We start from the raw sequence: 10,000 nt of genomic DNA, 5'->3' as shown, positions 1-10,000 counted from the left end.
CCGCCAATATTTTCTCCCCCTCCACTAGACCTTGAGTGGTGGTCTGGACGCTTAGTCATTCGGATGAACGATAAACCGAGGTTCTGTGTGCAGTATGCACTTAGCGCACGTAAAAGAACCCACGGCAACAAAACGGTTTTTCTTGGCACAATTATGTAGAAAAATCCACTTCGATACTAAAAACAAATAAAACTGCACGCAGGAAAAAATACAAAAAATGGGTGGCGCTGTAGTGTAGCGACGCGCTCTCCCTTGGGAGAGCAGCCCGAATTTCACACAGAGAAATCTGTTGTGATAAAAAGCAATACAAATACAAGTACAATACAGCGATGTTTTCAATGATAAAACCTACGAAAACACCTATGATTCTCAAGGCCTGACTAAGCGCGTTGGGTTACGCTGCTGGTCAGGCATCTGCTTAGCAGATATGGTGTGGCGTATATGGTGTTGCTCGAGCGCTGTGACGCTTCTTTGAGTAACTGAACTGAACTGAACTCATGATAGCAACACTCACTGGTGCAATCTTCAGACTGACAACACTGATTACAACCACACCTATCACGGGGATGCTCAAACTGTATTGTATTGTATTCTATAACTCTTTTTGTCACGTCAGATTTCTCTGTGTGAAATTCGGGCTGCTCTCCCCAGTGAGAGCGCGTCGCTACACTGACAGCGCCACCCACTTTTTTTTCTGCCTGCAATTTCATTTCTTTTCCTATCGAAACGGATTTTTCGACACAATTTTGCCAGGGACAACCCTTTTATTGCCGTGGGTTCTTTTAAGTTCCGCTAAATACATGCTGCACACGGGACCTCGGTTTATCGTCTCATCCAAATGACTAGCGCCCAGACCACCACTGAAGGTCCATTGAAACGGGAGAAAATAGTGGCGACTGCTGGTGTGATTCGAACCTGTGCGCTCGGATTCTCTCGCTTCACAGGCGGACGCGTCTCCTCTAAGCCAATACACCTGATGATACTCATTACAACAATACAATACAATGCAATACAATACAATACAATGCAACACACAAACTTTATTGTCTATACTTTGGTACAGAGATTTTCTTTTTGGCAGCAGCACATGTCCAACATAAGAAGAAAACAACAAACAAGGAAAATGAATAGAAAAAAAACCAATAAAATAAAAAAAATAAAAAGATAAATTAAATGGCACCAAATGGAAATAGCTATATACAAAGATACAGATTACTGAAATTTACGTGCCTCTCCATTTCAGTCAGCCAAGCCGCATTGCACATCTTCCCACACCACACACACACACACACACACACACACACACACACACACACACACACACACACACACACACACACACACACACACACACACACACACACACACACACACACACACACACACACACACATCACGCGCACACACACAGGCACGCATACACTCTCTCTCTCTCTCTCTCTCTCTCTCTCTCTCTCTCTCTGTCTCTGTCTGCCCATTCTGGCTGTCGTGACAGCATCCCTACTCACCATTTGGAAAAATCCCACATGTGATTCGTCACTCCTGGAGACAGAGAAATGAGAAACGCATCCGTTTTAATTTAACTCTCTGCATACGAACGGCGAAGGAGACGACGTTAACAGCGTTTCACCCCAGTTACCATCATCAAAATATTGCAAGCGGACGGCTCTTATACTGAAGAGATGAATGTTGACCAAAGAATACCACAATTCTGCCGACGGAAGCTAAAGGTTGGGTCATTCAGACAACCACTGGACATCCGAGGGGTCTGTGTAGAGGAGAAGAGAGGACTGGCCGTACTGAGTGAGTTAAACTAATATTGATTTCAGTGATAAGAAACTTTACGGAGAGCTGGACAGTACAAGGTCTTCAGAGAAGAAGCCCCCACCCGGAACAAATGTTTCGGCCCTTAACTCATCACACTCCAAGAGGGCCGGGCCGCACCCAGGTCATGACTCCTAGATGCCCTTGTATTGCCGACATGTTGTTGTGTTGTTGTTGTTTTTTTTTAACTAATATTGATGTTAGGTTTCGACGGGCGCAATAGCCGAATGGTTAAAGCGTTGGACTTTCAATCTGAGGTGGGTAAAGGGTGGAGATTTTTACGATCTCCCAGATCAACATATGTGCAGACCTGCTAGTGCCTGAACCCCCTTCGTGTGTATATGCAAGCAGAAGATCAAATACGCACGTTAAAGATCCTGTAATCCATGTCAGCGTTCGGTGGGTTATGGAAACAAGAACATACCCAGCATGCACACCCCCGAAAACGGAGTATGGCTGCCTACATGGCGGGGTAAAAACGGTCATGCACGTAAAAAGCCCACTCGTGTGCATACGAGTGAACGCAGAAGAAGAAGATGTTAGGTTTCGTTTAACTAGCACGGGTATGTGTTCCTTTCAGCTATAAATGAATAGTATGTTCTTTTTAGCTATCATGGATGTAATGAGCAAACAGTGACGCCAGGAGAATAATAACTGACCAATGGTAAAGAGTTGCCCCTCTATCACTATTTGTTAACTCACTCAGTACGGCCAGTCCTCTCTTCTCCTCTACACAGACCCCTCGGATGTCCAGTGGGTATCTCAATGACCCAACCTTTAGCTTCCGTCGTCAGAACTGTGGTATTCTTTGTCAACATTCACCTCTTCAGTATAAGAGCCTTCCGCTTGCAATATTTTGATGGTGGTAATTGGGGTGAAACGCTGTTAACGTCGTCTCTTTCGCCGTTCGTATGGAGAGAGTTATTAATCGTCATGGATGTAGGTTAATTTCAACAATCATGGGTGTACATTCCTAATAACTACAATGATTGTGGGTTCCTTTTAACTATCATAGATGTAGATCTTTTTTTTAATTATCGTGAATGTAGACCCCTTTTAATTATCATGGATGTAAATCCCTTTTAACTATCAATGTGTGTTTCTTTAAACTCTCAGTTGATTATGTTTCTTTTCACTATCGTGAATGTAGGTAATTCCGTGGTCCCAAGATATTCAATCGTAAGATCGCCACGATTTGTTCTGTGATGTGTGCATTCCTGCTTTGAGAACAAGAAGACAGAGAGAGAGGGGGAGACAGACATAGAGAGAGAGGGGGGGAGACAGACAGAGAGAGGGGGGGAGACAGACAGAGAGAGAGAGAGGGGGGAGACAGACAGAGAGAGAGGGGGGAGACAGAGAGAGAGAGGGGGGGAGACAGACAGAGAGAGAGGGGGGAGACAGACAGAGAGAGAGGGGGGAGATAGACAGAGAGAGAGGGGGGAGACAGACAGAGAGAGAGAGAGGGGGGAGACAGACAGACAGAGAGAGAGAGGGGGGAGACAGACAGACAGAGAGAGGGGGGGGAGACAGACACAGAGAGAGGGGGGGAGACAGACACAGAGAGAGGGGGGAGACAGACAGAGAGAGAGAGGGGGGGGAGACAGACACAGAGAGAGGGGGGAGACAGACAGAGAGAGAGAGAGGGGGGAGACAGACAGAGAGAGAGGGGGGAGACAGACAGAGAGAGAGGGGGGAGACAGACAGAGAGAGAGAGGGGAAGACATACATAGAGAGAGAGAGGGGGGAGAGACAGACAGAGAGAGGGGGGGGAGACAGACAGAGAGAGAGGAGGGAGACAGACAGAGAGAGAGGGGGGTGAGAGACAGGCAGAGAGAGAGAGAGGGGGGAAGTAAGAGTGTCAAACCACTGTTACACATTCAGACAGTCTGAACACATTCTCACCTTGCCCTTTGCCGGACCGAAGGCTGAGAGCGATGACGTTCAGTTTGATTTCCTGGCCGTCCGACACTTCGCGAATGCACGTGTAACCAACCTGGTAATAAATGAAAAAAAAAGATTAAAAAAAAAAAAAAATTATATATATATATATATATATATATATATATATATATATATATATATATATATATATATATATATATATATATATAACCATTGATATACTAATTATTTACTGCTGCTACTACTACTACAATTACTAACAACAACAATAATGATGGTAATAATGATTAAAAAAAAAATAATAATAATAATAAGCGATGTTGACCACCTTGCATTTGTATTGTATTGTATTGTATTGTATTGTATTGTATTGCATTTCTATTTTTTGTCACAACAGATTTCTATGTGTGAAATTCAGGCTGCTCTCCCCTGGGAGAGCGCGTCACTACACTACAGCGCCACCCATTTTTTTGTATTTTTTCCTGCGTGCAGTTTTTTAATTTGTTTCTCCTATCGAAGTGGATTTTTCTACAAAATTTTGCCAGGTACAACCCTTTTGTTGCCGTGGGTTCTTTTTCGTGCGCTAAGTGCATGCTGCACACGAGACCTCGGTTTATCGTCTCATCCGAATGACTAGCGTCCAGTCCACTACTCAAGGTCTAGTGGAGGGGGAGAAAATATTGGCGGCTGAGCCGTGATTCGAACCAGCGTGCTCAGAGTCTCTGGCTTCCTAGGCGGACGCGTTACCTCTAGGCCATCACTCCATGCAGCCATACTCCGTTTTCGGGGGTGTGCAAGCTCGGTATGTTCTTGTTTCCATAACTCACTGAACGCTGACATGGATTACAGGATCTTTAACGTGATTATTTGATCTTCTGCGTGACGTATACACACGAAGGAGGTTCAGGCACTAAGCAGGTCTGCACATAATTATGTTGACATGGGAGATCGGAAAAAAATAAAAAAATTTCCACCCTTTACTCACCCACCAGGTGCTGTTACCGAGATTCGAACCCGGGACCCTCAGTTTGAAAGTCCAACGCTTTGATTATAACCACTCAGCTATTGGACAATGAAAGACTTTTCACGTTCACCATGCATCACTGGCTAGGGTGGGAGTGAGAGAGAGAAAAAAAAAGAAAAAAGAAAAGAAAAAAAAACGGTCGTTGAAGCAAAACACTGCTAAATGGAGTGACATCGTGATGTCACCTTCTTCGATCTTTCGGGTTTTTTGTGTGTGTGTGTGTGTGTGTGTGTGTGTGTGTGTGTGTGTGTGTGTGTTTGTTTTGTTTTTTTGTTGTTTTTTTTGTCCCCCTGAATGCTTCATCGATATCTCATGCAGGCTTTTCACTTTCTTCTCTTTTCTTTTTTTTTCTTTTTAATCTCTTGGTCCAAATCAGCAGTGCTTTTGAAAAAAAAACAACAGCGCGGCCTCACACAGATAACGTAGATAGCAATCTAAATGATCGTTACATCAATGCAGTTTTACTTTCTTTCTTTCTTTCTTTTCTTTTTTTTTTCTTTTCTTTTCTTTGAATTTCTTTCTTTCTTTTTTTTTTTTTTTTTTTTCTTGCAAAGTGGAGGGTAGGCGCTTACAAGATATTTTATTTTATTGATTTTTTTTTTTTTTTTTTTTTTGTTTGTTTGTTGCAAATTGGGGGGTGGGTGTTAAGGTATTTCACCGAGTGTACGGTTTCTTTTCAGTTTGTTTTATTTTGTTATATCTTTTTTCAAAGGGGGGAGGGGGAGGCGGGGGCGGGAGGGGGGGGATGGCTGGGAGAAGGGGGGGGGGGGTGGGGCTACGGGGGTGCTTACAAGGTGTTTTACCTTGTGGACAGTGTTCAAACCGAAATTAGACACCAGGTGGGTGTTTCTATAACTATCGATGAGAGAACAGCGTGATCGGCTCGTCCCAACATGTGTCGGGGGGGAGGGGGGGAGGGGGTGGGGGGGCTGGGGGGAGAGAGAGAGTGAGGGGGTGAGGGGGAGTCGGGGAGGGGGAAGGAGGGGGGCTCAGTGGTGCGATGGAAGCTTGTGCCCCCGACATTTCGTAGATTTTGTTTCCAAACCACTGACTCTCTTAGAAATTAGATTGTAGGTATGTTGTATGGTACGTGTCTGGGCACGGTTTTTGAAACTAATAACTTTTGAAACTAATACTTTGAACTAATAAAGTTGTGTGTTTGAGGGGGGTGGGGGGGGGGGTACACTGGATGACACGGAGTGGTGGGAAGGAGGGAGAAAGTGAGAGAGTGCGAGGGAGAGAGGGGGGTGTGGGGAGATGAATAGAGATAGGGAGATACAGATAGAGATGGATGGAGGAGGGGAGGAGAGAGATACATAAAGAAGAAGAAGAAGAAGAAGAAGAAGAAGAGAGAGAGAGAGAGAGAGAGAGAGAGAGAGAGAGAGAGAGAGAGAGAGAGAGAGAGAGAGAGAGAGATTGAAAGTTGTTTTCGGGTCACCAAAACCAATACCGTGTTTACACAAAACCAGTTAGATGTTAAGCGACACATCATTATTATCTTCTTCTTTTTTTTCTAAAGAGAGAGAATGGAGGAGAAGAAGAAGATGATGAAAAAGGAGGAGGACGAGGAGGAGGAAGAGGAGGAGGAGGAGAAGAAGGATGAGTAGGAGGAGGAGGAGGGGGAGAAGAAGAAGAACAACAACAACAACAAGAACAAGAAGAACAAGCAGGAGGAATAGAAGAAGAAGAAGAAGAAGAAGAAGAAGAAAGAGGAAGAGGAGGAGGAGGAGGAGAAGAAGAAGAAGAAAGAAGAGGAAGAGGAGGAGGAGGAGAAGAAGAAGAAGAAGAAAGAAGAGGAGGAGAAACAGAGAGGGGGAGGAATAGAAGCAGAAGGAGAATAACAACAAAGAAAGAGAAAGAAAGAAAGAAAGAAAGAGAAGGAATAAAAGACAGGAAATTAAAGGAAAAAGAAAACGAAAAAAAAAAAAAAAAAAGAGGGAGCATTCAGACAGTAAAAACACCCACCCCCCAACCCCCACACCCCCACCCCTCCACCCTCCCACACGCCACTGGTCGTAAACAGTGTAACTTGATCGGCAGAGCGTAAACCCACTCACCCAGCAACAACAACAACAACAACAACAACAACAAGTTCAATTTACTTCGCTTTTCATCCGTGACAGAACGTCATTTCTAAACAGTCTCACTTTTCAACCAGTCCTAACAAGCGAACTAACCTGCCCCCTCCCCCCCCCCCCCCCCCCCCCCCCCAACTCCCCTCCTACTAAGTGGTTCATATCTGGTCGTGCAATCAAGCGTATTAAAAAAAAAAAAAAAAGAAAAAAAAAAAAAAGATTATATCCTTAATGTTCAATGTCTGAAATATGTGTCGATTTCACGGGTGCAATAGCCGAGTGGTTGTTAAAGCGTTGGACTTTCAATCTGAGGGTCCCGGGTTCGAATCTCGGTAACGGCGCCTGGTAGGATTTTTTTTAATCCGCTCTCCCAGGTCAACATAATTTTATGTGCAGACCTGCTTTTGGCTGAGCCCCCTTCGTGTGTATACGGGAAACAGAAGATCAAATACGTGCGTTAAAGATCCTGTAGTCCATGTGTATTGATTTTAAAGAATTATTCATGTTATAATTATTATATGTTTTTTAATGGGGAATTTGGCAGTTTACACACGGTCCTGTACTGTGGAAATGATTATGTCCTGTGTTAAATAGTTCTTTATGACTTTGTTTATTCGATGATGAAACTATCTATTACAGGCGACTGGATGAATTTAGATTTTTTTTTATGTCGCCTTTTTATTTTTATCAGGAAATGTGGCGACAATTTCTCTTTTAGGGAGAATAAAGTATTGTTGAATCTTGTATTCGGTTTATCTGATAATGCGTCAACATTTTTTTCTTTTAGGGATAATAAAGAATTACTGTATTTTGTATTCGTTTAATCGGCAAATGTGTCAACAATTTCTCTTTTAGGTGTGATAAAGTTTTATTGCATTTTATATTTGTTTTATCAGCAAATGTGTCAACAATTTCTCATTTTCGATAATAAAGTATTGTTGTATTTTGTATTCGCTTTATCGGCAAATGTGTCAACAATTTCTCTTATTAAAGGTTTATAAGGTTTAAGTGAATCTCATGATTCGTTTTATAAGAAAATGTGTCAACAATTTCTCTTCTTCTTCTTCTCCTTCTTCTTCAAGGAATCTTGATGTGAGGTTTTGTGGAAGAGGTTCCATGTTGGAGGCTATTTCTGGAAGGGGGGAGAGGGGTTATTTTCCGAACTTAACAACACCCCCGAATGCAGAGTATGGCTGCCTACGCGGCGGGGGGGGTTAAACGGTCATACACGTCAGTAAAAGCCCCCTCGTATCCGTACATACAAGTGAACGTGGGAGTTGCAGCCCACGGATGCAGAAGAATAAGTATAAGAAAACTTTTATTAATGACATCCCTCAACGCTCAAGTTTGTCTTCAACAGGTTCCCTTCTGAAGTGGGGTGCTGTGTGTGGGAAAATGATTTTAATGCATTCCTTGTCTATGCTTGTCTATGCTTCATTAGACAAGAAGAAATGTATCCTTATGTGTGATAGATTTCAGTGTCAAAGTATAAAAGTGTAATGATATATTCTGTTTGCGTGCGCGCGCGTATGTGTGTGTGTGTGTGTGTGTGTGTGCGGGTGCGTGTAAGGGTGAGTGTGTGTGTGTGTGTGTGTGTGTGTGTGTGTTTGTGTGCGGGTGGGTATGAGTGTGGGTGTGTGTGAGTGTGTGTGTGTGAGTGTGTGTGTGTGTGTGTGTGTGTGTGTGTGTGTGTGTGTGTGTGTGTGTGTGTGTGTGTCTGCATGTTCGTATATGTATGTGTGTGTACGTAAATGTGTGTGTGTACGTGTGTGTGTACGTGTGTGCGTGGGCAGGAGTGTGTGTGTGTGTGTGTGTGTGTGTGTGTGTGTGTGTGTGTGTGTGTGTGTGTGTGTGTGTGTGTGTGTGTGTGTGTGTGTGTGTGTGTTTATCTGATGTATCCGGGTTCGTATCGATACACACCAAGAGATCTGTCAAGGATCGATGTCTTCACTAAACGCAGGCCAGGTGAGCGACTGAGTGTGGATGAAATATGGGGCTGGGTAATGTAGTTTGCATTTACCGGCTATTTTTTATTTTTATTTTGTTCACTATTGTTATTGTTGTTGTTGTTACTACTACTACTACTACTACTACTGCTATCATTATTACCATCATCATCATCATCATCATCATATTATATATCTTTTTTTTTAATTTTGGGTATTTCTAAGCTTGACTGGAATGATTCCTGGCGTAATTTGTTGCCAGTTGTTCATTTTTTTTTTAATTTAAACCAATTTCCAGTTCGCATTTAACATAAATTCATGGGGAACCAACTAGAGGAGAGAGGGGGGTGGGGATGGGGGGCGGGGGGGGGGGGGGGGGGGGGGGGGGGAGCGGTAGCAAACAAACAAAAAATGAAAGGTACATAACAGCATATAAACATATTTGTGTCTCTCTATTTATCACAACAGATTTCTCTATGTGAAATTCGGGCTGCTCTCCCCAGGTAGAGCGCGTCGCTACACTACAGCGCCACCCCCTTTTTTTTTCTTTTTCTTTTTTTTCCTGCGTGCAGTTTTATTTGTTTTTCCCTATCGAAGTGGATTTCCTACAGAATTTTGCCAGGAATAACCCTTTTGCTGCCGTGGGTTCTTTTACGTGCATGCTGCACACGGGACCTCGGTTTATCGTCTCATCCGAATGACTAGCGTCCAGACCACCACTCAAGGTCTAGTGGAGGGGGAGAAAATATCGGCGGCTGAGCCGTGATTCGAACCAGTGCGCTCAGATTCTCTCGCTTCCTAGGCGGACGTGTTACCTCTAGGCGATCACTCTATAGCATTCCGAGGAAAAGTACGAATAGATTATTTGACTTAGTCCTCAAAATAGAGGGGGGAAACAACAACAACAACAACAACAACAACAACAACAACAACAACACATCTCACACGAAATGTATCATCTGTATATATTTTAACATATAACACAGCTTGATTTAGTTGGGGTTTTTGTTGTTGTTGTTGTTGTTGTTGTTGTTGTTTTGTTTGTTTGTTTGTTGTTTTTTGGTTTTTTTGTTGTTGTTTTTGCTGCCCCATTATCTGCACCGTTTCAGTGGCATCACTTCCACGCCGCTCATTTAGATTCCCCCATACACGGCCACACCCGGGTTCGTCCGTTTCAGTTCCATCGTCGGCAGTCCACAGGGAACCATCGATGTTAGGTCGCCAGGAGG

At 43.5% G+C, this 10,000-nt stretch overlaps 1 protein-coding gene across 1 annotated transcript in view; it reads right to left on the bottom strand.

The window, feature by feature from the left end:
- Positions 1-10,000, bottom strand: part of LOC143301765 (uncharacterized) — a gene marked incomplete at its 3' end in the record, with an annotated part of 72,106 nt that overhangs the window by 53,361 nt on the left and 8,745 nt on the right. The window contains exons 2-3 of the mRNA XM_076616154.1: positions 3,727-3,817; positions 1,509-1,542 (exon numbers count right to left, since the gene is read on the bottom strand). Of these exons, the coding sequence (XP_076472269.1) occupies positions 1,509-1,542; positions 3,727-3,817 (125 nt within the window). The remainder of the gene's footprint in view (positions 1-1,508; positions 1,543-3,726; positions 3,818-10,000) is intronic.

The sequence above is a fragment of the Babylonia areolata genome, chromosome 28 (assembly GCF_041734735.1).
Source record: "Babylonia areolata isolate BAREFJ2019XMU chromosome 28, ASM4173473v1, whole genome shotgun sequence".
In the NCBI taxonomy this organism is placed as follows: Eukaryota; Metazoa; Mollusca; class Gastropoda; order Neogastropoda; family Buccinidae; genus Babylonia; species Babylonia areolata.
Note: the sequence above shows the minus strand (reverse complement) of the source record. Positions and strands in the feature narration are given on the sequence as shown.